General features: G+C 47.7%; 1 protein-coding gene across 1 annotated transcript in view; it reads left to right on the forward strand.

Moving 5' to 3' along the window:
- Window positions 1-27,192, forward strand: part of LAMP3 (lysosomal associated membrane protein 3) — a 329,224-nt gene that overhangs the window by 258,970 nt on the left and 43,062 nt on the right. The window contains exon 4 of the mRNA XM_069618651.1: window positions 24,670-24,721. Coding sequence (XP_069474752.1) covers window positions 24,670-24,721 — 52 coding nt within the window. The remainder of the gene's footprint in view (window positions 1-24,669; window positions 24,722-27,192) is intronic.

Here is a 27,192-nt window from a genome sequence, read left to right on the forward strand (position 1 = left end):
AATATCTGTTAACTATTAAAGTATATGTATTTGCACAAGTGCTAATAAAATACTTTACAAAAAAAAAAAAGAATTAGGGACCACCTCATACTTGGAACAATGTGGAAAGCCCTGGCAGGGATGGGAACCAGAGACAAGGTGACCACATGGCCCTCGCCACTGAGCCACATTTGGTCCACGCCAGTACTAGAAGAAATGCCAGGCCATGAACATTACCATTCCTGGTTCGAAGCTGGACTAACCAGAGTCGGTCAGTTGGTGAGGGAGGACACCTTCATAACCATTCAGGAGCTCGAGGAGGCCTTGGGAATTGGTAGCTTCTCCCCGCTGTCATTATCTCTGCTTCCAAAAGATCAGGACTTGCCCGACTCCCTTGGAAGCAGACCCATAACCCCGGTCCCGAGTGCCAGCCAGTCCCAATTGGGACCTTTTGGACCCTGTCCTGGCGCCAGTGGCACCAGGCTCATAAAGATGCCCAGTCCCAGCGCTGGAAGCGCCGGGCTCATAATGCTTGGGTGGACTTACCTGCAGCAGACCATGCTGCTTACTTACCTGCCAGTTGAACCCCTGATCCTCTTCTGTTTGGGACTACTTTTCCTGTTGGGTGGGGCAGGAGCCACTCCCTAGGTTCAGAACACTGGAACTCTTCTGGAAAGCAGGAACTCTTTTCTTACCTAGGCGTGGCTGTGGAAGGAGACACCTAAGCACTACAGGAGGCTATTTAAACCACACCCAATGGATGAATCTTGCTTTGCGTTATTCTGCATTCTCTGCAGCAGAACGCTCATCATGTCTTCTGCTTCTGATCCTGGGCCTAAGGGAACAAAGGCTTACCATCCTGGTCTTCAGCAGCACCTGTAAAGACAAAGAAAGAAAAGATTAGCACTACGGTCTTCAGTGGCAGCGCATCTCTTACCTGGTCCATCAGCTGTCACCAACGCCTCGCGCTGCATTCCGGCATCTGAAAGACAAAGGCTTACCTACTCTTCGCATGCTCCGGAGGTCTTCGCACTGCATTCCGGCATCTGAAAGACAAAAGCTTACCAGCTCTTCGCACGCTCCGGAGGCCTTCGGCGCTGCATCCCGCATCTGAAAGACAAAAGAAGGTCCGTTTAAAGACATTGGGCAACTTTATTACTCACGTGCCATTACTCCTTCCCACGCCGAATCCAGTGGGTATTCCAGCACCCTTCAGCTTCTCTAAAGCTCCGAACTTGTACCTGCAAGATAAAAGGGACAGTTAGTGCGCGTCGTGAAGCAGGCTACAAGCGCTTACTTACGTGCTTCCAGGCGCTTCTATTCCTCACGCGGGTTTGATCCTCAACTCTCATCAGCCCGCCATCCGCCATCGCCGGAACCCTGCAAAACAAGACATATCATTACAAAAGACTTTTAAGACATTTGAAGTGCCCAGAACTTACCGTTCGTGCAGTTAACGACGGACAGCAGTCCTCTGAGGTCAAGAGGCCTGCACCCTTATCCAGTGAAGAAACTGGTTACGGCACCCTACCCCGAGGCAGATGGAGAGCTCGGCGTTCACTTACCTAAGGTGAGGGCGTTAACCTTTGGGGTTCTACAGGAGAAGAGAAAGGGAAGAGGAGAGAGGCACCCAATAACCCCAGTTCATTAATCCCATATTTTCTATCTGCAGACATCTTACTCTTCGAGTCAGACATACAGTGCACAGAGGTCCAGCCCAAAGAGCCAACCGTGTGTTACACATCACCTTTGAAGATACGGCATTCACCCAGTCAAGACCGGCGTCTCTGCGGGAATCAGGTGAGCGTTACACCCGCTCCTATATTTACAACTCAAGGGTGTCCTAATGAAGCCAAAACTAAAGCCCTGCATACAAAGAAAGCTTACCCCTGTTGAAAAAATCCTAGACTCCCATGTAGAAATGAAAGGACTCATCTCCCTCCTATATGGAGCCCTTATAATCCCCTGAGAGGGAACAACCAAAAGCCTTAGAAGGAAATGGGAGAGGGACCTGGGCTGTGGAATAGGAGAGGGTCTGTGGGGACGCATCTGCAGGAGGGCGTTCAAGACATCCATCTCCTACCAATATAAGACACATGCCATCAAACTTCTTCATAGGTGGCAATACGACCCGATCACTCTCTCTAAGATGTTCCCAGACGTTGACCCTGTATGCTGGCACGGATGTGGGGAAAAAGCTAACTACTGGCACATGTGGTGGTCATGCAAGATGGTTCAAGCCTTCTGGTCAGAAGTCCTGAGCTGGCTAAAGGAGGCGGGAGAGGGGATTTACCCACAAGATCCTATCCTGTTAATGTTTGGTCTGCAGCTAAGGAATGATCACTGGGAAAAACTCCCGGACCTGACACACTCGCTTCTCTTGGCAGCTCGAGAAGCTTGTAACAGAACATGGAAGAGGGCCGCCCTTCCATCGAGAAGAGAGTGGGTAGCGGTGGCCAAGAACATTTATTTCCTGGAAAGACTCACAGCAGCGATACAGGGCTCAAGCGCTCAGATAGAGATGGACTGGCTACAGTTTATGGAGGTATTTGGCCACGCAGAGGAAACGCCCGGCGAATCACAGGGTCCCGTGACCCGGCCCGAAACCACCCTTAGCATATAACACTTTGCCTAAGACTTGGGGGAGTCGGCTAACCACTGACAGCCGTTGGCCCGGTCGGAGTTGCCCCAGAAGACGCTCTAGGGAAAAGCTGGTTTTGCGTCCCAAGACAATGGGTTCAGGGGGTGGGGCGAGGGGAGGTGAAAACTTCAGGTGACTTATGGTTTGTTTGAGGTGTTCTGATGGGCACCTGCCCAAAAGTTTACATGTTGTAAAAGATCCTTGTTACCATTAAATACCAATAAAAATTGATTAAAAAAAATAAAGTGGCAAGACTGCAATGCCAAGATGTGACTGACCGATCCGCATTGAGTATGCTTGTGGTGTCTCGGTGTGGAGCACAAGACCTCGGCCTGTTCAAAATGTCAATCGATGACTGGAAAAGCTCTGAAGGGGAAATTGCCAGTACGTAGATTCCCTAAGAAATCCCCATCGATTACCCTGTCAAAGAAACCTTCTTCTGACAATGCGAGGGGCGACTCTCCTCAAAGAAAGAAGGCAAAAAGGTCCAGGTCAAGGAGTGGCTCCCACCACTCGTCGTAGTCATCGAGCAAGTCGAAGAAGAAGCACCGCGAATCACCTACTGTCCCACTAAAGCCTCCACTCCTGCCAGAATGGGAAGCATTCATGCTAAAAATGCCTGGAATATTTCAGAGCCAGAAACCCTCGACAAGTCATGCTCCCACAGCTCCTTCTAAAGCTGCTAAGGAAAGGGCTCGAGCCAAATCCTGTGTGCCCCGGACGAAGGCCAAATCCACATCAAGAGCCGTCGAGGCCTCGACACAATGAGAAATCATCGAAAGATCCTCTGAGTCATAAGTCGAAAGACAAGGCGAGGTCGAAAACACCATCGACGCCAGCTGTGCCATCAACGCCAGCGGGCCCATCGACACCAGTGGTGCAATCGAAGTCGAAAACGTCTTCCTCAAAGACATCAGCGAATCCTCGAGCATCACATTTTCAAAGCCCTCGAACCTTTATCTGAAAGAACCTTCACTCCTTTACCAAGAAAGGATTACTTTAAATCTATAGCCTCTATTTATGAGGACAATGAGCCATCTGATATTGATGCACCCTTTGGTTTACAGTATGGAACCTTAAATGTCCCTGATAGCTTAATTTCAGAGAAGTCTAGACAGAAAGATCTATATGAAAATTTGCAGACAGCCAGTGGAGTGGACACTTCACCGCGATTATAGTTTGGAAAGCCTGAGTCAGATGAACATGCAGATGCCTCTTACAGGCAGTTAAGGACCAGAGTAGTGGATTACCTGGAATGGAGCAGACCTGCCCTCCTTTTCGAACAAGTTGCCTTACAGGCATCCTTGATAAAGGTCCTCAAAAGGATCCCACCCTACCTTTTCACTTTGCTCTTCAGAAGAGAGTAAGTGCCAATTGGGAAGCACCAGAGTCAAGTCCGGCAGAAATAAGAACTTGACAAGAAAATACCATCCATCAAGTAGTGACCCCAGCTACTTATCAAAACACCCTACCCCAAAAAGTCTGGTGGTGCAGGCGGCAACAGCTACATCGAAACAGGCAGCCTATCCGACCATCCCATTGGATAGGGATGTCAAAAGGGTAGATGCCTGGTCAAGAAAGGTATTTTTTTGCTGTGAGCATGGCTCTTAAATCAGCCAACTCCAAATGTGCCTTGGCAAAGTTTCATACACTCTATGGGACTCCATTTCTATGGCGGCTTAGCATATTCCAGAAGGGGAGGAATGACGGTTTCTCAGCCATTGTTAGGGATGGCAAGGAAACCATGTGCGAGTCTCTTCAGTTGGGTCTGGATTCTGCTGACAGCATCAGCAGAGCCATGGTTGCAAGTACCGTAATTCGCAGATTTGCGTGGTTAAGAAGGTCTGGATTTGAATTGGATGTGCAATCTAGACTCCCTAACATACCTTTTGACGGGTCTCACCTTTTTGGCAGCAAGGCTGATGAAAGTCTTGAGAAGCTACAGACCTCGAAGGCGGCAGCCAAATCTTTGGGTGCCGCTATTAGGCAGCCTAAGCCTTTTCACCCCAGTGGACCGTCTTGGCAGGGTAGTAGATCATAGGGTACGACGTTCTTTTCTTTGCAGGATGTTTTTTGCTGGGTTTTTTACAGGGAATTTTTTGCCGAAAAAACAAATCAAATTTTTTGGGGGGGGGGGTTAGAAAAATATATAAATTCGGTGTGGGTGTACAGGAATATTAAAAAAATTCAATCGGTTGGGGGGTTTTGGGGGTAATCCCCCAAAAATAAAAAATTAGATGAGTTTTTTCGTTAAAAAAAATCTGCGTTAAAAAAACCCAGCTAAAAACCATCCCACGATGAAATGACATGGAACCGATCATAGATCCTTTCGCTACTACTTCTCAGTTGGAAGAGCGAGAGGAATGGCTGGTCAAAGAGGCCAAAAAAGATTCCCTCGTGGTAGACGAGGGAGAGATGCAAAGCCCACTCAAGCAGGGTCATCTTTTCCAACAGCCACTGTTTTAGCCACCTCAAAACCTCTCTAAGGTCTCCAAACCCTCCATCTTCTTCAGCGTGTAACAATTTACCTGAAGTCTTAAGCAGTTTACCTTCCAGCTCGTGCAATGATCCAAATTCAAGTTCTACAAACCCTCCACCTTTGGATTGTGACCTTTGATATTTCTCATCAAGCCTTGAACATCATAGGCTGGGAAAGTGACAGTAAAATTCTTGGTGAGGCTAGAATTAATCGTTCTTTTTTACTAGGAATCTTAAATGAAATTCCCTCATTAAGAAGTTTAATTTCTGGGGACTTTGACTGGATCACTTTGTCTCAGCTTAGCAACTATCGGAAGATCTGCCAAGTCCATTTTACCATTATTTCTAAAATATAATGGCAACATAAATTGGACATAAGCCACCTTGAGTTATCCATTCAGTTTTTTAAGACCAAACAAGATGCAATTGAGTTTGTACAAACTTAACCCATTCGAGTAGACACATAGGTAAATCAAACCATAGTTGGGCTCAGCGAGCAAATTACAAATAAGGATACCATCTCGCAACTTCTCTCACTAGCAGGAACTATAAAAGATTGGGCATGGCTCGAACCTTAAGTTAAAATAATTTTAACACCCAATCTTGGATCTCTTTCGGCATAGCCTGGATACTGTAGATGACTTAGTGATCACCTCATGGAACCTGTGCAGATTCAACAACTTTCACAGATGGTTTACTGCACTTCCTCCTAAAAATAAACCCATGTAATGTTCTTATAGGAAAAACAAAGAGGTGATGGCTGGAAGGTTTAGAATGAATCATAACCTCTGGCATTGCTCTGGGCATCCCTCCAGACCATCGTTCTTCGCCTGCCAAGCCATTACAGAAGAGGAAAGACAATATGCAAATCAGGCTTGGTCCCACCCCAAAAGACATGGGTCCCCTGCCTGCTGGGCCTAGAGACCCAAGCTAATCCTCACTGATGAGGCCCAACACGGCCGAAACATGTTTGGGAATGCTTGTGGTCTCATGCAGAAGGGATGTGACCTAGCAGTTCGGGCTGGACTGCCCCTTTTAGGGGTGGGGCCATGCCTGATTTGCATATGGCCTTTCCCCTTCTGTAATGGCTTGGCAGGCGAAAAAGCAATAGTCTGGAGGGTTGCCCAGAGCAATGCCAGAGGTTAAGATTCATTCTAAACCTTCCAGCCATCACCTTGTTGTTTTTGCTTTGTCACCCCGAGTGGGACGGGTATGCCCAGACGGGGGTCCGTGCCTGCTGGGCCTAGAGACCCAAGCTACTCCTCACTGATGAGGCCCAACACGGCCAAAACATGTTTGGGAATGCTTGTGGTCTCGTGCAGAAGGGATGGGATCTAGCAATTCGGGCTGGACTGCCCCTTTTAGGGATGGGACCAGGCCTGATTTGCATATGGTCTTTCCCCTTCTGTAATTGCTTGGCAGGTGAAAAATGATGGTCTGGAGGGTTGCCCAGAGCAATGCCAGAGGTTAAGATTCATTCTAAACCTTCCAGCCATCACCTCTTTGTTTTTGCTGTGTTCTTACAGGAAACCATGAAAGTCGGGCTCTACCCTATAGATGGATACACTGTTTTTTTTTCTTCTGCCTCTATAGCTTTAGCGGGAAGACCTTCTGGTGGCCTTGTCATTGCCATGGATAATGCCCTCAGTACTGAGTCCAAACTTGTTTTCTCCTCGGAACATCTGCTAGTGGTTGAACTTAGATTCACTGCTAATGTGGATTTAGTAGCTCTGTTAATTTGTCTATATTGGAACCTGGCTAAAATCTCCTAGGAGAACTTCCTCAACCAGCTTGATTCTATTTTAGAAAATGCATTTTTGCACAATTCGGAATATAGGTTAACAGTGGGTGGGGACTTTAACTCTAGATGCTATGAGGAGCCTTATTTGGATTCTTCTAACAGGCAAAAGTCTTATGAGTCGCTAACCAGACTCAGAGGGAAACGGCGGGCATCCTATTTTTCTGACTGGGATATTTCCTTTCTAAAATCGGCGCATAAGTCCCCAACCTACACTTGGAAACGGGGTAACATTAGCTCCTTAATTGACTACTTTTGTGTCTCTGACACACTACTCAAATATTGTGAACCTGTGTATGCCTATGACACTCTCATGAATGATCATTTACTTATTGGATTAAAGATCAATGTTTCTGTTTTAAAGTACTCTACAATTCCAGCATTAAGATTTTTAGAAGTGGATCGTCCACTTATTTCTTTCCGCTGGAACAAGAAATTATGTCGGCAGATTACTGATCTGGTACCCCAGGAGTTTAATAGAATGGGGTTTATATTTAAACAAAGTTGTAGCATTGAATATACTGAGATCTTTATGTGTCATATTATTACATCAAAATTAAATTGGTTAGCTAGAAATCAAATTCCTGCCAATAGTGGACACAAGTTCACTTTTGATTGGGAACTCAACTTAATTAAACGTAATAAAACAGAGAACTGGGGAGACTGAGAAGCTGCAAGGTGTACTCAACCCTGTACTCAACCACCAAGAAATCTATTTTGCAGTCATACAAAAATAAAATAAAACAAATTAAAATTAAAACGCACAATACACAAAATCAAGATTATCGAACATATTTGCAAACATGAGACCAAATCTGTTTGGTCTATGATCAAACAAACCAATTGTACTCATTCTGAAAGATTACACTCGTCTGTTTCAGCTGAAGTATGGGGGAATTACATTGCAAGAATTGTTTAACTACCCTTGCCTTTTCTGAATACTCAACTCCCAAATATATTTATAATTAATTTGGGGAGACTCAAATGAAACCGTACTGATATCACTTGGGCAATTTCGAAGCTTAAATCTTCAAAAGCCACAGGACCAGATGGTATTATACCGTGTGTGTACAAAGCAGATCCCTGCTTCTGGGCCCACACACTCAAAGCTAAGTTTGAATACATTTTCAAAGTTCTTTCCATTCCGGAACCGTAGTTACTATATATCATTGTGCCTATTTTGGAAAAGGGTGACACTAATCGTCCTGAAAACTATTGCCCAATTGCCCTGACGGATGCATCTGCGAAGATATTTTCTATTTTGATTTTACATGATCTTGAAAAATATATGGCAGAACTCAATATCCTGTCCTAATATCAAATAGGATTTCGTAAATCCATGGGCACCTCACTTGACGCTACCATCATATCACATATCTTGTCTCGGACTAAGGTCAAAGGCTCTAATCCAGTCTACATTAGCTTGCTAGATATGACAGCAGTGTTTGCCAGTGTCATTAGGGACATATTGTGGAATAAGATGATCAGATTAGGTATACCTCCCTCTATGGTTTTCTTAATCTCTATGTTGCATAGGAACACGTCTTACAAAGTGTCATGTACTGTAATTCCCTCCTGAAACTCCTCCTCACCTGGGTCCTCAGTGGAACTTTCTTGTGTCTCGGAATCCTTCTTTCTCCGTAGCCTCTTTTGCTCCTTAGTCTTCTTTTCCTTCTTTTGGTCTCCCTCGGTGGCCACCATGACCAGAGTGGAAACCAGGTCTGGGGGACCCCCGAGGAGCAAGCCCCCAAAATCAAGGGAAAAGCCTTCTAGGCACAAAAAAACATGAACGTAGGTGTAACAGGATCTGGTCTGTATTCCTTAATATGGCAGGTATTGGTCCAGATGAGTTTGATTGAAGACCCAAAGGGCAGGAAGTAGTCTCGAGTCAATAACACGTTGGAATGGTGGATGATGACTTCTGAGCGAAAGTACAAGTGCTGGAGCAGGCAATGCGGTCTCTGGACTCAACACGGTTCTCAATAATATACTGCTATCACAGAACCATAAGGACGAGTTCTGACAGCAGTAAGTAGAAAGACAGCACCGATAAACAGAACGAGACAGAAAGAATGAACGCTGCTGAAATAAGGGAATACAGCATCAGCAATAAAGGCAGAAAGAAAGGGCGAGTAATAGAAGCGGTAGACAGAAGGAACCAGAGGAAAGGATTCAGATGCGAAAGTCTGAAGGGCTACAAGAACAGCTACGAGCAAGGAACAGAAATAAAACGGAAGCAATCTGAAGACAGAATAGAGAGAAGGGTGGCTGAATACAAGCAGATACTGGAATGTAAGAAAGCAAGGAAAAAACGAAACCGCGAGCGGTAAGCGGGTCAGAAAGAAGAAACGAAACAGAAAACAAGGTGGATACAGATGCGGAAAGAAGTCCGCCCACAGAAAAGGAAAGTCAGAATCGTGAGCAAAGAAAAGAGAGAAACTCTGCGAAGGATTACCTGTAGAGGATGTCACCCGAACGTGCAGAGTTAGAGGGAAGGAAGTATGCACAAGTAGAATAGAGGAAGGCAAAAGGGAACGCTGGAACACTGAACAAAAAGGAACATGCAGAATGAACCAAAGAGACGGATACAACGCAAAGAGGAAGAGGATTCCTCCCAGTAAAAGGTATCAGCGGCCATATTGCAGGAGGACTAGACTGTCAACATGGAACTGAGGGAAGCCATGTTATGTGTATTTCCAGCTTTGCCAGCACTTCCAAGGGCGGTGTATGACACAAAGTAAGAATTAATCAGGAAGGCGCTGTCACTGAATCCATACCAACCTATGTCAGAGTCAAGCAAGGTTGCAATTTAGCATCCATGTTATTTAATTTATATCTATGTGACGTGGATGAACTATGGCCGGAATCCAAAACTTTTCCGGTGAGACTGAGTCATAGTCGTATCCACTGGATTTCGCAGATGATATCCTTCTCTTGGACACTACTTCTTTTGGCCTTCAAAGTAATTTACATCTTTTCTCTTCTTTCGCACAAAGACACAATCTAAAACCTCACCCTAACAAGTCAAAGATTATGGTTTTTACAGGACGGAAGAAATTGAAGACCTATAAATGGTGTATTGAGGGTTCATCTATTGACCAACTACAAATATTACCTATTTGGGATACAATCTGTGCAACTTCTCATCCCTAGAGATGTGGAAAACTATCCTAAATGAGAAATTACATCCTCTCCTCTCACAAATGTGAGTGATATTTTGTAAATACTGCACATTTTCAACTGAACCGTTGATAGACTATTACATGTTAAAAGTGGAGCCTGTGCTATTGTACGGTTTGGACATATGTCTGTTGGAAATTGGACCCTGTTTAAACATCCTACAAGGGCGTATTTGGCAGACCACACTCCATCTCTTATCTTCCGTACCGAATTCAGTATTGTGTCATGAATTGGGTCTCAGTTCCTTGGCTTCCAGATACCATTCGGGATTATTATGTAACTATGCTAAAATAGTAAATCCCCCTTCCAATTCACTTTACATTGACCTCCATGAGATTACATTAGTTAATAGTTTGATCTCTATTTGGACATTTTGTCTAAAGATGCAAACTCTCCTATTTGATATCAATGCTACAGTTGAGGAACTGATAAATCCTCCAGGGTTGGTAAAATAAAAACGGTATAATAGTGATTAGATTGCGACTATTGACAACTTACATAATTACAATACGTACAAAGAGTAGGCAAATTTTTTCAGAAAGAGAGACTCACGCTGTGCTTAACTAACTTTCTTTCCTTGTTCTAAAGCTTGTACTGAATATTTGCGTTTCAAACTGAACCAATTTCACACTCGAGAACAAATCGCATTTTGGAATTGTAATACTGATATTAAACCTGTATTGAAATGTAGATTCCCCAACTGTGATGACACAAAAGAAGCTTTGAAACAATTCGTTTTGGAATGTTCTTTCTTCAGGAATTCTAGACTGACTTTATTGCATAGATTCATCATTAATGTATTGGAGCTCTCCATGAAATCACTGTGGGCAAGAATGGTGCAAGGTAAAAATATATCTCTAATAACAGCTTTAGCATGTCTTTTAAGGCTAATAGATTATGAGTTATCAAAAACATGATTCTTGTCAACCTAATGTGCTGTGTTGATTCTGTTTCTCTTGAAGTAGGGTTTCAGATCTTGTAATCCCTATTTTCAGTACGCGCAACCGCACTTATACTGAACGGAGTGGTCATGTATTTGAAAAGGTTGCTCATACCACACTTTTAAATTATGGTTGGTTTTAATTGAAAAAGCAAGACACCCGCAATTTTTCACAAAAGCTTTAACTTTCTATTCCAAGAATTAGTTGTATTGAACATAATTTTAATCATATAGTCTTAAGTACCGATATCGAACTGAGTAATCAAGCTCTGTATAGGTTGTTACAATCCTTTTTTTTTCTTCTTTCGAGTGTTGATTTTAATCAAAAAAACTTGCAGTTTTGTGACTTTGCACAACTGTAAAATGTGCACATTTGCGATCTTGCACAACTGTATTGTTTTGTATTAGGATTCTTAGAGTTCTTGCACTTAAAAAAACAATTTTGCAATTTTCAATTGTTTTAAAAAATCTTTGATATGTCACCAGTACACTTTCATGATAATATATTATATATATGTAGAACAAATGACATTCAACTCCGTACCATTTTCATAAATTTGTTTTTGTAAAGGTTTGATAAACCAAATACAAATTCAAAAAAACCTCTCTGAGGTCTTGAGTCACGACACCCCACTGGGAGGCAGACTGTCTCAACATCTGAAAGAATGGCCAGACATTACTTGTGCTTAGGCATTAGAAACCATAGCCCAAGGTTACTGCCTTCGCTTCATTCAGAGACCTCAGAACTGTCCACTGGGGAGCCATTCTTTGAAAGATCCCAATCAGCTCCTTGTGCAGGAAATTTTGACCCTGCTAGAGAAAGTTGTTATCGAGCTGGTACCTGTAGCGGAGAGGAACAAAGGGTGGTACTCTCTATATTTCCTAATCCCCAAGAAGGACGGAGGACTGAGACCCATCTTGGACTTGAGATACTTGAACAAGTTACTCAGGAAGGACAAGTTCAAGATGGTCACACTTTCTCAGATCAACTCCACGATTGGATGGTGTCATTGGACCTTTAGGGTGCTTATTTTCCTGTACCAATTCATCTCAAGCACAGAAAGTACCTGAGGTTCGCCGTTGGCGGTTCTCATTATCAGTTGAGTTCTGCCATTCGGGCTGACCTCTGCCCCAAGGGTTTTCACCAAACTGGTGGTGGTGGTGGCAGCAAGTCTCGGGAGAGGGGGGATTCACGTCTACCCCTACCTGGACGATTGGCTGATCAGGGTGCATTCTCCCGAACAGGTCCTGAATCATCTCAACATCACCTGCCACTCTCTTCACAGACTGGGCTTCTCTGTCAATGACAGGAAGTCCCATATGACACCATCTCCAAAGCTCCAGTTCATCGGGGCTGTAATGGATACATCCTTGGGAAAGAGCTTGCCACCCTACGTGAGGGCTCAAGACATTCTGCAGATGGTCTCCAAGTTTCTGTCACGGATGGCACTCTGTTAAGAGTGGCACAGGACACCCAGGACGGGTTTGGGTGGTTGTGCCGAAGTAAGGTGGGCAGATAAGTACACAAACAGCTGAAAGTAAAGAGAACAAAGAGTAGGCAAGTGTAGCAAGGAAATAAGGTACACCAGAATGAATTCCCTCTTGGGGTGTATGCAGATATAGGAAAAGAGTATTCCAAGGACCTAAGGAAAAACTCTAGCCTCTTGCTCAGTTTGCTATAACAGAGGCCCACATTGTTTGCTCATGGCTTGGAACAACAGCTATGGGTGTCTGTAACGTAGAAACGAGACAAGGGAAGGGGCAGAGGTTGCCTGACGGAAACCAACAGACAAGCTCTGTACAATAGGTCTACAAACAGTACAAGAGAAGATACTAACAGACAAATCCAGGAAAAGGAAGTCGATAGCAAACTAGCAGAAGGAAATGAAGGGAAAGTCGTGTAACAGGATTGGATAGCAGAGGACAGTAGGGAACAAGGTTGAGAGCTTAGAGGAGCAGGAAAGCAATGAGCAAGCCCACAGGAGCAGGGCTGTAAGGTAGGGAGCCCAGAGGGAAAGGGCTTAGGGCAGTGGAGTAATGCCGGCTGCACGGCACAGAGCCCAGAAGAGCCGGGCAGCAAGGAGTGAGCCCTGGGGAGCAGGGCCGCTGACCGTAGAAGGCTGCAGAGGACTGTAGAGGGCTGCTAGGCTGAGAACCCAGGGGACAAAGGCTGTAGGTAGCAAGCAGCGGAGCGTGATCGGCTGCAAGGTAGGAAGCCCCGAGGACAAGGGCTGTTGGCAGCGGAGAGAAGCAGACTGCGCGGCAAGGAGCCAGAAGGACCGGCAGCAAGGAGTAAGCCCAGAGGAGCAGGGCCGCTGACTGTAGAAGGCTGCAGAGGACTGTAAGCTGCAAGGTAGGGAGCCCAGAGGACAAGGGCTGTAGGCAGCCGGAGTGAGGCAGGCTGCAGAGCAGGGAGCCCAGAGGACAAGGACAGTAGGCAACCGGAGTGAGGCAGGCTGCAGACCAGGGAGCCCAGAGGACAAGGACTGTAGGCAGCCGGAGTGAGGAGCAAAAAGGGTGCTGGAAGGACTCTTAATGCAAGAGACTGAGCTCCTGCAGGCAGCAGCTTTTATACCGCCCAGCCCAGCACAAAGGCAGGCTAATTGGTTGCACCTGGCTCAGCACACCTGCAGACAATTGGCCACCTCCCTCTCTGTTCCTGAGCTGGTGGAAGTAGAGGAGATCCCTAGGGCTTCTGGGGATTGTAGTTCCGAAGATGACGAATAGGAATTGCCAGGAATAGATGGTTGTAGCCAAGTGCATTGTGGTAAGTGTAGTTTGTTGGAAAAAATAAAAAAGCACCATAGTCTCGCAAATGGAAAATAAAGTCCATATTGATTGTAACTGTATGCGCCCATGGCGCAGGCATGACAGTATGCCCCTCTCCAGGCTCCCTGAAGGTTGACCAACAAGAAGAATGTCTGTCACACCGTGAAAGAGTCTTATTCCAAAAAGGCACATCATGAGGCACCAAAGTCTCGCAAATGGGAAATAAGGTCCATATTGATCGCAAATGTATGCGCTCATGGCGCAGTCATGACAGTTTCAAAGTGCCCAGCATCTCCCAGCCTTTGACTTTTTTGATGTTGCTCGCCTCATGTCATCCTGCATTTTTCGGGTGCCAGAGGCTCGCCTGAGAATGAGATCCTTTCAATGGGCTCTCAGGACACTATGGTCTGAATTCTCAGCCAACATGTCAGACCTACTTCAGGTTCCAAGAAGGGTCGAACTGGATCTCCTATGGTGGGCCTGCGAGCACAACATTCTGAAGGGAGAACCCTTTTGGCAACCATGGCCAGAGATAACAGTAGTGACGGACGCCTCACTCACAATGTGGGGAGCCCATGCCAAAGATCTGACAATCAGCGGTCGTTGGTCTCCATCGGAGTCCAAACTGCACATCAATCTTTTGGAGCTGAGAGCAATCAGACTTGCGCTGAAGGCTTTTCTGCCCTCTGTTCGGGGAAAGTATGTCCTGATAATGACGGACAACACAGAGGCCATGTTCTACCTCATCAAGAGAGGAGGTGTAGGGTCATGTCATGCTGCGCCCATGGAAACATTGGCACCTCTGGAAACTTAAGCAGAGTATTCTGTTACGTTATCACAAGTTCGTCCTACAGCGGTCTAGTGTTCTTCCAAGATGGCCACCGCCAGTATTTACTCTGCGACAGAGTGCAGCTCGTAGCATTACAACCTTCCTTGTTGTTGGTGAGACGTTAGTGTTTTCTCTGGAGGCCCTGCTCCCATTCTGATTTTCCCTGCTTTGTCAGCCTTTCTCCAGCATGGGGTCTGGCATGGATTCACATGCTCATGAATATTCCCCGTCGTCAGGCTGGGAATCCTCGGTAAAGAAAAAACCAGTATCAGTTTCGTTTCTGATCTGTCTTTCGTAGTAATAACCAATCACTGGTCTCTGCGTCATACTGACAACAGCCAATGAATGCCCTCTACCTAAGCACCGCCTCTGGCAGCCATCTTCAGATTTTTACCGCACGTTCATGTGTTGGGATCCTCGTGCTATTGCTCTCGAGCATTAGTGCTATTTTTTCACATTTTTTCTCAAAAACTTCGTTTTTTTCGGTCAATAGAGCCTCAAGCTCCACCGACTCTCCATCCGATCAACGGGGACCCGTGTCGGATTCGTCTGCGCCACTCAAGGGTGAAGATTTCATCGAGCTTTGTTTTTGGAGGACTCCAGAAGCTTCTCAGGCCCGGACATGGCCCTGGAGAAGGGAAGCTCGACGCCCGGAAAGCTGTTCAGGGTCTGCCCTGGATGCCAGCTGCAGAACGTCTTTAAGGAGGACGAACACTCCTTTTGTCTCTACTGCTTACATGAGGACAAGACGCACGTGGAGAAGGACTGTGCGTTTTGCGGCAATATGTCGGAGCGGACCATGAAGGACCGCCATCAACGCTTCGCCAACTGGCTGGAAGGGAAGAGCACGTCAGGCGAGAAGAAGAGGAAGAAATCCGAGCGGTCTTCTAAGACCTTTGAGGACGCCCCGGCGACGGGGGTCCAACACAAGGCCAAGCACCGCGAGTCCGCTGGCACCGGGAGCGCCGAACGGTCGGGCTCTACGGGCGCCAGGCAGGGCACACCCTCCCCGGCACCTTCAGCCACGAGCCAACGCTCTGGGTCGGGTAAGAGGAAGGGCGAGCACCCGGCGAAGCTCCTGGAGAGGCCCCGGTCGAGCTCGAAGGCCCCATCGGAGGGGGAGCGAGGCAGTGTCCCCCCCCTCAAGGATAAGGCGGTGAGCGCACCTAAGGTGGTGAAGGCCTTAATCCATCCGGCCAAGCCCTCTATCGATACTGTCGCGGCGGCCCTGGCTCAGCCTGTGGAGGCTACACCAGTGGTGGCGACCTCGGGGCTCAGAGTCTCCCTGCCACCTCGGAGGGAGTCCTCTTTTGTGCCCATCGATAGGACCCCCGTGAAATCCCCGGCGGGGAAGAAAAAGGGGGGGCAGGGCGTCGTCGTAGATTCGGCTTCAGAGGAAGAGCTGATCGAGGTCTTAAGCCACGGCCTTGGCGTGGATGAAGACCGGCCCGTCGGGATGGATCCCGACGCAGGTGACGACGACATCGTCGAGGGTGCCGACGGGGCCCCTGATCACCCGTCGGATTCCCCTCTGCCAGCGCCGCAAGACAACTCAGCAGCCATTTTGTTGGCTATACAGTCCTTATGCTCAGAGATAAGGACGAGACTACTGTTGCCGACGGAGGAACCTCTCCCGTCGGGGGATCCTGAACCGGGACCTTTGGGTGTTCCCCCGCCCAAGAAAAGAAGGATTCACCCCCCACCTCCTTTTCAGCCGTTGCGACCCGTCCAGCCCTCCTCCCCGTCCACCCGAGGGGATGATACGGGGACTGACACGGCAGCGACGGGTACGGACGACGAGGTATACGACGAGGATCTGCCGTCGTCACCTCCCACCAGGGCTTCTCCGCCCAACGAGATTGGATCGTTCCACTCCATGATCGCCAGGGCATCCAAGCTTTTCCAACTCTGCCCTGAGGAGAAGAAAAAGGAAGGATTCCTTTATCAACGGCGCGAGGCCAAGAGGAAGACGGTCCTCGCGGTGCCTCTACTGGACGACATTTGGGATGAGGGCCTCGCCCTCCTCAAGAACCCTTCCACGACGCCAGCTAGAAGAGACCGGTACGAGAAGAAATACCGAGTCCCGGACGCGGCCCCCCTGTGCCTCCGGGCGCAGCCTAGCCCGGACTCCGTCGTCTCCGCGGCGGCCAGGAAGAAAGCGGGGGGGTGCGGCCTCCACATCGACTTCCCCACCGGACGGCGAGGGAAAGAAATTGGACGCTATGGGACGCAGGGCCATCTCGTCTGCAGCGACGACGATTAAAGCGGCCAACGCCTTGGCTATTGTGGCCCGCTACGACAGGGAGCTATGGTACAAACTGGCTCCCCTGCTGGACTTCCTACCGGACGACAAGAGGGCGGATGCCTTGGAGATCCTACAGGAAGGTGAGGTGGCGTCGGACCACGCCATCACTATTGCGACGGACATCACCGACACTGGGTTTCGCCAGTTGGGCAACGGCGTGTGCCTTATGCGGCGTGGATGGCTCAAGGCTACGGACTTCCGTCAAGACGTACAGACCAGAGTCCTGGACATGCCGTTCGATGGGAACAACCTGTTTGGGAAAACAGTGGACGATTCCCTTCAGGCCATTAAAGCGGACACTGAGACGGCCCGGGCCCTTGGGGTTCTGCAGCAACGACGGACGCCCTTTCGGAGCAGCGGAGGCAAGGGCGCCTCCAAAGGTTCCGGCGGCGGTTTCTCCACCTACCGTCAAGCGGCCCGCTCGTCGTCTCAGGAGGCCTACAGAGGACGAGGCAAGTCTGGCGGACCCCGCCGTCGTCGCCAAGGAGGTCAAGGCGGCAAAGCCTCGTCGAAACAGGATTGAACCGGCCGTGGGGTCGGGCCCCCGCCGAAGCACCCCGGTGGGAGGCCGGCTGGCGAGCTTCGTCAGCGTGTGGGAGTCCATCTCCACCGACCGTTGGGTGCTGGACGCCTTAGCCCGGGGCCACGCGCTCGAGTTTCAAAGAAGGTGCCCGCGCGTCCCCCCCGTGGCCAGGAAAGAGCTTCACGTCCCTCAGCTTCTCCTGGAGGTAAAGGCGATGCTCAGGAAGGGCGCCATCGAACTCGTCCCAAAGAGGCTTCGGGGCTCCAGAGTTTACTCGAGATACTTCCTCGTGAAGAAGAAGACGGGAGGATGGCGCCCCATCCTAGACCTGCGACGTGTGAACAAGTTCATCAAGGCGCAGAAGTTCCGGATGGTCACCCTCCAGCACGTCCTGGGTCAGCTGGAGGAAGGAGACTTCCTGTCGTCGTTGGATTTGGAGGATGCCTACTTCCATATTCCCATCCTAAAGGGGCACCGAAAATTCCTCAGGTTTGTGGTCCAAGGGCGTCACTACCAGTTCAAAGCCCTCCCCTTCGGACTACGGTCGGCGCCCAGGGTATTCACCAAGTGCCTCGCACCGGTGGCGGCGCAGCTGCGCCGCGAGGGGATCCACGTCTACCCCTACCTGGACGACTGGCTCATCCGAGCCAAGACAAGGGAGCTCGCCGTGGAGCACACGGCAAGGACCGTCCAACTTCTCACGGACCTGGGATTCTCCGTGAACTACGCCAAGTCCCACCTGGTACCCGCGCAAAACGCACTGTTTCTGGGAGCGAAGCTCGACACAGTGTCCCTCCTGGCCTCCCCGTCGGAGGAAAGGACCAGGTCCATCCTGGGCAAGGTACAGCGGATGTTGGTTTCCGACGCGGCCAAGGTGAGGTCCATCAAGTCCCTCCTCGGAATGATGTCTTCTTGCATCTACCTCATTCCCATGTGCAGGCTCCGGATGCGCCCGTTGCAGGAGTTCCTGGACGCGCGCTGGATCCAAACGACGGGCGGCTTCAAGGAGAGGATCACACTCGACGAGAGTTTCCGCCGAGCGGTCCGGTGGTGGGGCACCCGCGCGCATCTGACGGCGGGCATGGACTTCCAGACCCCAGACCACCAGGAGACAGTGACCACGGATGCCTCCCTGGAAGGGTGGGGAGCGCACACCGAAAATCTGCACGCGAGAGGCCTTTGGCTCCCAACGGAGAAGTCCCTCTATATCAACGTCCTGGAGCTCCGTGCAGTGTTCTGGGCCCTAAGGTCCTTCCTTCCGTCCCTCAAGGGCAAGGTGGTGAGGATCTTCACCGACAACACCACCACCATGTTTTACATCAGGAAACAGGGCGGAACCAGGTCCCCAGCACTGTCCAAGGAGGCGCAGGACCTGTGGCATTGGGCCGTCGCCCAAAGGATGTTTCTGGTGCCGTTTCATCTGGCAGGGATAAAAAACACCATCGCCGACTCACTCAGCAGGGAGCTGCGCTCGTGCCACGAGTGGGAACTACGGCAGGATCTAGTGGATCGCCTCTTCCGACGGTGGGGCACACCCCAGATCGACCTGTTCGCGACGGTGCGAACTCCAAGTGCCGGAGGTTCGCCAGCAGGTTTCCCCAGGCGAGGAGCATGGGCGATGCTTTCTCGTTCCCCTGGGAGGGCCTGTTCCTCTACGCGTTCCCTCCTTTGCCACTGCTAATCCGGCTCGTCAACCAGCTCAAGAGGTCACGGTGCAGGATGATCCTCGTCGCACCTGCGTGGCCGAGGCAGATATGGTTCCCGGACCTTCTGGACTTGTCAGCGTCCCCGCCAATCAAGCTGCCGGTGGACGCGGATCTACTCTCCAGGGAAGGAGGCGCCATCCTCCACCACAACCCGAAATCCCTGAACTTGCAGGCCTGGCTCCTGCAGCGCTAGAGTTTGGAGGATACGACATACCGGCCGACTTCAGAGAGGTTCTTGCAAAGGCCAGGGCGTCCTCGACTCTTAAATACTACGGACACAAATGGAAGAGGTTCTCTGTCTGGTGCCACGCACAGAAGATTAACCCTCTACGGATTACGGCTCCCCAGGTACTGCCGTACCTGCTTACGCTGGCCAAAGCTGGACTGGCACACGCGTCCATCAAGATTCATCTTGCTGCGATCTCCCGATACACCAGAACCACGGGCCGGACGTCCTTGTGGTCTCATCGTCTGGTGAAAGAGTTCATGAAGGGACTGTTCAGATCGTTCCCGCCGGTGAAGGCGCCGGCCCCGGTGTGGGAGCTCAACGTGGTGCTGACCAAGCTCATGGGACCTCCGTTCGAGCCTCTGCACTCGGCCCCGTTGAAGTTTCTGTCGTGGAAAACAGCGTTTCTTGTGGCCATCACCTCCGCACGACGGGTTGGAGAGATCCAGGCCCTTTCCTGCAAGGCCCCGTACTTGACTTTTCACGACACGAGGGTAGTGCTCAGGACGCACCCCTCCTTCATACCCAAGGTACCGTCGGACTTCCATCTCAACGAACCCTTGGTGTTGCCTGTGTTCTTCCCATCGCCTTCGTCGCCGGCTGAGAGGACTTTGCACTCGCTGGATGTGGCTAGAGCGCTGAAGTTCTACGTGGACCGCACGAAGTGTTTTCGGAAGACGTCACAACTCTTTGTGAATTTTGGACCTGTCAATCAGGGGAAGGCTCTCTCGAAGGCTTCCATTTCCAGATGGCTCTCCGGCTGTATCATGTACTGTCATCGGTTGGCAAACCGACCACTGCCTGGCCGTCCGAGAGCCCATTCCACCAGAGCGATCGCAGCTACCACGGCGTTCCTTTCTGGTGTGCCCCTGCTGGACATATGCAGGGCTGCTACGTGGAGGTCGACGCACACCTTCACGAAATTCTACTGCGTCGATCGGGATTCCAGGGAGGAGTCCAGGGTCGGCCAAGCAGTGCTGCGCAACCTGTTCGCCTGAGGTGAGCCTGGTGAGGAGGTAAGATGCTTAATGTTGAGTTTGATGTAATGCTTAATGTTGAGCCTTGCCACCTCCCGTGGTTGTGCATGTGTGTACTGCCATGTATTCTTTATTCATGAGCATGTGAATCCATGCCAGACCCCATGCTGGAGAAGGAACAAGTTACTTACCTGTAACTGTTGTTCTCCAGCATGGGTCTGGCATGGATTCACATGCGAACCCTCCCGCCTACCCCTCTGCGGCTCTTCACTTGGTCATACTGCCACTTCACGTGCTTCCAAATCTGAAGATGGCTGCCAAAGGCGGTGCTTAGGTAGAGGGCAGTCATTGGCTGTGGTCAGTATGACGCAGAGACCAGTGATTGGTTATTACTACGAAAGACAGATCAGAAACGAAACTGATACTGGTTTTTTCTTTACCGAGGATTCCCAGCCTGACGACGGGGAATATTCATGAGCATGTGAATCCATGCCAGACCCATGCTGGAGAACAACAGTTACAGGTAAGTAACTTGTTCCTTCTTTGCCGTTCTGCTCTGTTCACCAATCCTTCTCTTGCTCTCCTTTGTTCACCTCGCCTGCTCGCCTTCCGAGGCGTTGCTGTTTTCCTTTCTCTTGCTGCTCTCCCTCTCCCGGGTCTCGCCCCGGCTCGCTCTCGATCTATCTCCACGGCTCTTGCCCCGGCTCGCCCTGGATCTCTTTCACGGGTCTCGGCTCGCCCTGGATCTCTTTCTCTGCCTTACTGCTATTGTCCATTATTGGCTGATGCTCTGGTCCTTCTTACCTGCTAGTCGGAGTTGTACCCTCTCCAATTCTGTGTCCTTGAATCCTGGCATATATACAACCTTCAGTACTCACCAGTCTGTCAAGTGTGCTTTCTGTACCAGCATTTAACAACGTGCTGCACTCTGGTCCTGAGTCCTCCTTCTCTATCACCTCTGAAGAGGATCTGCTACAGGTTTTTTTGCCGCAAGGCTTTTTCCCTGACTGGGGTCAGCACCCCGGGAATCCCTGTTGCTTGGTGTGTACCAACCCGGCAACGTGGCCTCCAGAGGTGCTCACCTTTATCTCCACAAGACAAAGAAGGACCGTAAGGGGGAAGAGATAAGGAAGAAAGCAGAAGACGGACACCCAGGACAGTTGCACTGAAGACCCAGGTGAAGAGGATTGGATGGAGGAGTCACCAGAGCATGAAAGGTCACTACCACTGAGCAGAGAGGCAATGCAGCTCTGTTACCGGGCAGTTCAAGAAGGAATCTCCCTGTTGTCTGTTCACCTAGCCGAAGAGGAGAACACAGCGGCGGACGCTCTGAGCAGGCAGAGCACAGTCTCCCACGAGTGGGAACTAGCTGTGGAAGTCCTTCAAGAGATCTTCACCATTTGGGAAATCCCTCAAGTGGACTTGTTTGCGACCAGTGTCAACAGGAAGTGCGAACTGTATTGCTCCAGGGAATTTCCCCCAGGAGGAGCTCTAGGAGACGCGTTTGTGGTGGACTGGGAGTTTCCACTCCTGTATGCATTTCCTCCAGTCCCTGTCATTCCTCATGTGATCAGGAGGTTGAGAAAGTTTGGGAAACAGATGATCCTAATTGTCCCGGATTGGACCAGAAGGACGTGTTACCCAGACCTTCTGGACATGTCCATCTGCCCTCCAATACGTCTTCCACAAAGAGAGGACCTTCTCTAGCGAGAGGAGGGTCGGGTTCTCCATCCAGAGGTCAAGACATTCAGCCTTCACGCATGGTTTCTGAGAGGCTGAGGTACAAGTATTGAGACCTCCCGGATGACGTAATGGAGATTTTGCTTTTGGCTAAAAGGCCATCAATGAAGTCTTTGTACCGCTGCCGTTGGAACAAATTATGCAGCTGGTGCAGGGACAAGAATGTACACCCATTTCTACGGTACCTATCCAGTCTGGTGCTCTAGGTTGGGACCATTAAAGGTCATTTGGCGGCGCTATCCATATTCAAGCACTCGTCTGAGGAAACATCATATTTTAAGATACCTTTGGTGATAACATTTCTGAAAGGACTCACTAATGGCTTCCCTCCATCTCCCTTTCAGGTTCCCATTTGGGAACTCAAACTGGTGTTAACATTTCTTATGTGTGCACCATTTGAACCTTTCCATTCATGTCCCTTAAGGTTACTAACTTTCAATACCATCTTGTTGGTAGAACTAACTTCAGCTCGTAGAGGGAGTGAGTTGCAGGCACTATCCCCTAAACCACCATTTACTGTGTTTCACAAGGACAAGGTCGTCCTGAGCGTTAAGCCTTCATTTCTACCTAAGGTCATTTCAAGCTTTCATTTAGGACAAAAGATTGTGTTACCCACTTTCTATCCTTCCACCTCATCCTGGCAAGGAGGAGGAGAGCTTGCACAGGCTCGATCCACATAGTGCTCTGAGCTTCTGCATTTCAAGGTTGTCGAAAATTCGTCTGGATAACCAACTATTCATAGGTTATACAGGTCATAGACTGGGTCAGGCTGTGACAAAGCAAACCTTATCCAGATGGATTATCCTAGCAATTTCAGAATGCTACAGGCTGGAAGGCAAGCATCCTCCAGAAGGCCTTAGGGCCCATTCCACTAGGGGCATGACTACTTCCTCTGCTTTACAAAGAGGCGTTCCTATTAAAAACATTTGTGAGGCAGCTACGTGGTCCACAATGCACACTTTCACTAAGCATTACAGCCTTGATTCTATCCTAAGTCAGGATTGAAGCTTTGGAAAAGCTGTCCTCCATGCTGTTCATGGAAACCATTGATGACACAATTCTTACTCCCTCCACCAAAACTAACACTGCTTTGGGAGTCTATCAAAGATGAGGAATACGTGGGAGGACACAATCCATTCGAAGAACAAGTTACTTACCCCTGGTAATGTTCCTTTGACTGGATGTTCCTCCCACATATTCCTCATTGCCCTCCCAGCCTACCCCTCAGTAGAATTTCCTATGCTATTACAGCTTTCGCTCCTTCAGAGCCTAGTACCGTCAAACCTGCATTGATGCGGGTAGTTCTACTTGAGAATGACATGAAAAAACAGAACTGAAGCCAACGGGCCCTGCGCGTGCTATAGAGACGGAGGCCCTCGAGGGACATCGAGTCGACTGCATCGATGCACAGCTCCCTCTACCGAAAAAGAATTCTGAAGCAGCTGAAGCCGGATATTATATATCAAAGATGTGGAATGAACATCTAGTCGAAAGAACATTACTAGGGGTAAGTAACTTGTTCTTTTATAGAGATGACTTGAAACATGCACACATCACATAACAAAGCAACCTGACATATATATATATATATATATATATATATATATATATATATATATATATATATATATATATGTGTGTGTGTATATATAAATCATTATTGTAACATGTTGAGCAGAAAAGGGCATGATTGCAGATTTATTGGCTCCATGCTAATTGGAAGCCTAAATCACCAGCATGTAAAAATATTTGAGCATAAAAAATCTAATCTGGGTTTTAAATTTTACTATTGATGCTGAAAGAAACCCTCTGAAACTAAAGGCATGGTATGAACACCTGCTGTGGTCATTCTTTCACAGCATGAAGCGTTGTGAATCCCTCACCTGTCTGATCACCCACCATTCACACCTCTTCACCCCTTAAGGGACAATATCGGCACTCCCAATCACCTTCTCACTTAAGGGTATGCTGCAAACTCGCACCAATCGTACATTAATGTGCTAATATACACAACAAAAACAAACCGTAGCTGAGCTCTGCATCATGGAAACAGATGATCACTGAGGGTGCAGAATGTGGTGACTCATGCAACAGCTTTTCTTTTCTCTGGATTCGGGATACAGGGAGAACATTTTTGCTGGTTGCCAAATACTGGGAAATCCAGAGTAATTCCAGCACTGTATGCAGAGCGGTAGCAGAAAAAGCAATAGATGGTGGCAGTGGGGTTGGCATACTGACTATGTAAATAATTACACACGTATTGCTCTCTGTGGCTGAAATTGGCACTAAGGGTTGTCTCCTAGTTCTGTGTTTCTGGCCAATTGGAGAACAGTGAGACCAGAATTTCATGAGAAGTGTGGAAGAGCCTGGGGGAGCTTCCAGTGGGTATTGCCATTGCAATTATTAACCACTATTGGTTAGTATGGAGGTAAATAATGACATTTTAAAGTGGGTGGATCAGTCATTCCAACACAGCTGGCTTTTAAAATGCAGATGTAGTTGTTCTGTGATAGTATATCTGTACACTACCATTTGCAAGCATCATTTATATTAAATTTGATATTTCTTTGCCCTGCAGGATAACAAGTCATATTATGCTGATCAGATCCAGGCCCTCTTGCAGCCTCTGAGTAAGTCTCCTTTCATTCTACTTAAGTTACTTTATCGTTCTAATTTATTTAGCAAATTCTTCCATATTATATGCATTTCTTATTAATCCAAGGTGAGCGATATGTAATTACACTGAAATCAAGAAAAGAGTACTCAAAGCGGCTGTTTAAACCAAAAATGTTTTGTGAAAATATTATGAACATTGTTAAGAAACATCTGGATCTGGCATTAAGTTGTCACAGCATGAAGGACCTTGAATCAGTGGGTCACAGAATGTGCACAAAAACAGTCCCAGTGGCTTTTATCCTCATGACATTTATTACTTTTTATATAGAAAATATTGAATACACTCGAAAAAGCCAACTTTTATAAAGACAAGAATATTTGGGGAGATACCTGCTGTATCACGACGCATAGGAAACTTACGATGTATGTTGATATATAATTTCCAATAGTTTATGAACAGATGTCAATACTAAATATATTCTGAGATTCTAATTGGCAATACCTTGTCACCGGGTCAATTGCTCTGCATACTACGAATTTAAGGGTGAGTGCATACATTTGGCATATCGCCGTTTTTCACGGGCTGCCGTTCATCAAAGTGACACGGAGCACTTTGGTTAAAAGTTAAAACAAACAACAAGGGTTTGAGGAATGATTATCAATGTAATCCTATCAATAGTAAGAAGAGCACGGTGAACATACAAATGGTACATTACCCACATTTATTCACAAATTAATAATTTTGATAATATGAGACTGGACATGGAGGTGAGGTGCACACTCACTTTTAGGGCACCTGTATTCAGTGCATAACTAAGTGCAAAACAACTTATCATTACAAAGAAGCTTATAATATTTCAATCAGTTAATAATGTAAGTATTTATAACAAATGCATTCTTGTCTTGTGTGTTCTACTGCAGCCATACCCTTCTATGGATGATTTCATTATGGGTATGTAACCATGTAATCACATTACTCTTTAATGTGTCTGAATATTCATATCAAATACTTTTGTGCAATTTGGTGGGAATACAACTTCTTGCCTTTGTGTTAAACACCAATTGTGGTCATTATCTTGTTTATGTGATAATATCTTTATGCAACACATGCGTCCAAATATGATCTATATGTCAGCCTTGAAGACGACCATAGGTCGAAACACGTGTTGGCTGACCACCATGTACTTTCACCAATAAAAAACAATTCTTCTATATTTTCTTTGGCACAGACTACTCAAAGTCTTTGTAGAATTGATTCCAATGCTTAACAGTAATTCCTCAATTTAAAGAGGCAGAGCGCAGATACTTGAATCCCAACCATACTTTCCTTAAAATGTACGGTAGGTTGTCTTCAGGTTAACTCACGTATAGCAACATGTCGTCCGTGTGCCATGAAGGTAACCTTCATTTTCCATCCCATTGCTTTTGTAAACTCCTTTCTAGAACGCATGGCCTTTCTAGTTGCATGAGGCAGGTATGACCTTCTGGATGTTCCATAAAGGACCTGTAACGGTGTACTAGACACTTAGAATCTGAAGTCCGTCATTTCAGGGCATTAGATTCTCAAAGTTTATTCTAGAAACTTGGTCTCAGTATCCCATCATGCAATGGCTTCAGGACAATTGTTTCTCTCTTTATGACCTAAGAATTTTGATTCAGTTTCCTTGTTTGCAGGCTTTTCTTTACATCCCTATGTCACCTGGTCTTGGTCCCTGGTGCACGACTGGGGAGTCACAGACTAACCCTGCAAGGAAACAGTAAATTACCCCCTCCTCGACTGAGAGAGCCCCAAGCTCACTTTAGCAGACCCAAACCTCCAGCATAGCATGAAACATCAAAGAAGTTATTTCACAGACTTTGAGGTACCCAATGTGTACTCGGTATCCTCAAAGACACAACTGGCTTTTTTCCTCATGGCTTTTATTACTTTTTATATAGAAAATATTGAACGCACTCGAAAAAGCCAACTTTTATAAAGACAAGAATATTTTGGGAGATACCTGCTGTATCACGACGCATAGGATACTTACAGGGGGTATGTTGCTATTTAATTTCCAATAGTTTATGAACAGATGTCAATACTAAATATATTCTGAGATTCTAATTGGCAATACATTGTCACCAGGTCAATTGCTCTGCATACTACAAATTTAAGGGTGAGTGCATACATTTGGCATATCGCCGTTTTTCACGGGCTGGTTTTCACTTTGGTTAAAACTAACAAGGGTTAGAGGAATGATTTAATGTAATCCTATCACTAGTAAGAAGAGCACAGTGAACATATAAATGGCACTCTACCCACATATAAACCTCGAATCAAATACTTTTGTGCAATTTGGTGGGAATCCAACTTCTTGCCTTTGTGTTAAACACCAATTGTGGTCATTATCTTTTGTATGTGATAATATTTTTATGCAACACTAAAATGTGTCCAAATATGATATTTCTGATGTTTGTTAATCTGCTTAGAATCACATGCTGTGCA

Source organism: Ambystoma mexicanum, chromosome 10 (genome assembly GCF_040938575.1).
Source record: "Ambystoma mexicanum isolate Mex_15411 chromosome 10, UKY_AmexF1_1, whole genome shotgun sequence".
In the NCBI taxonomy this organism is placed as follows: Eukaryota; Metazoa; Chordata; class Amphibia; order Caudata; family Ambystomatidae; genus Ambystoma; species Ambystoma mexicanum.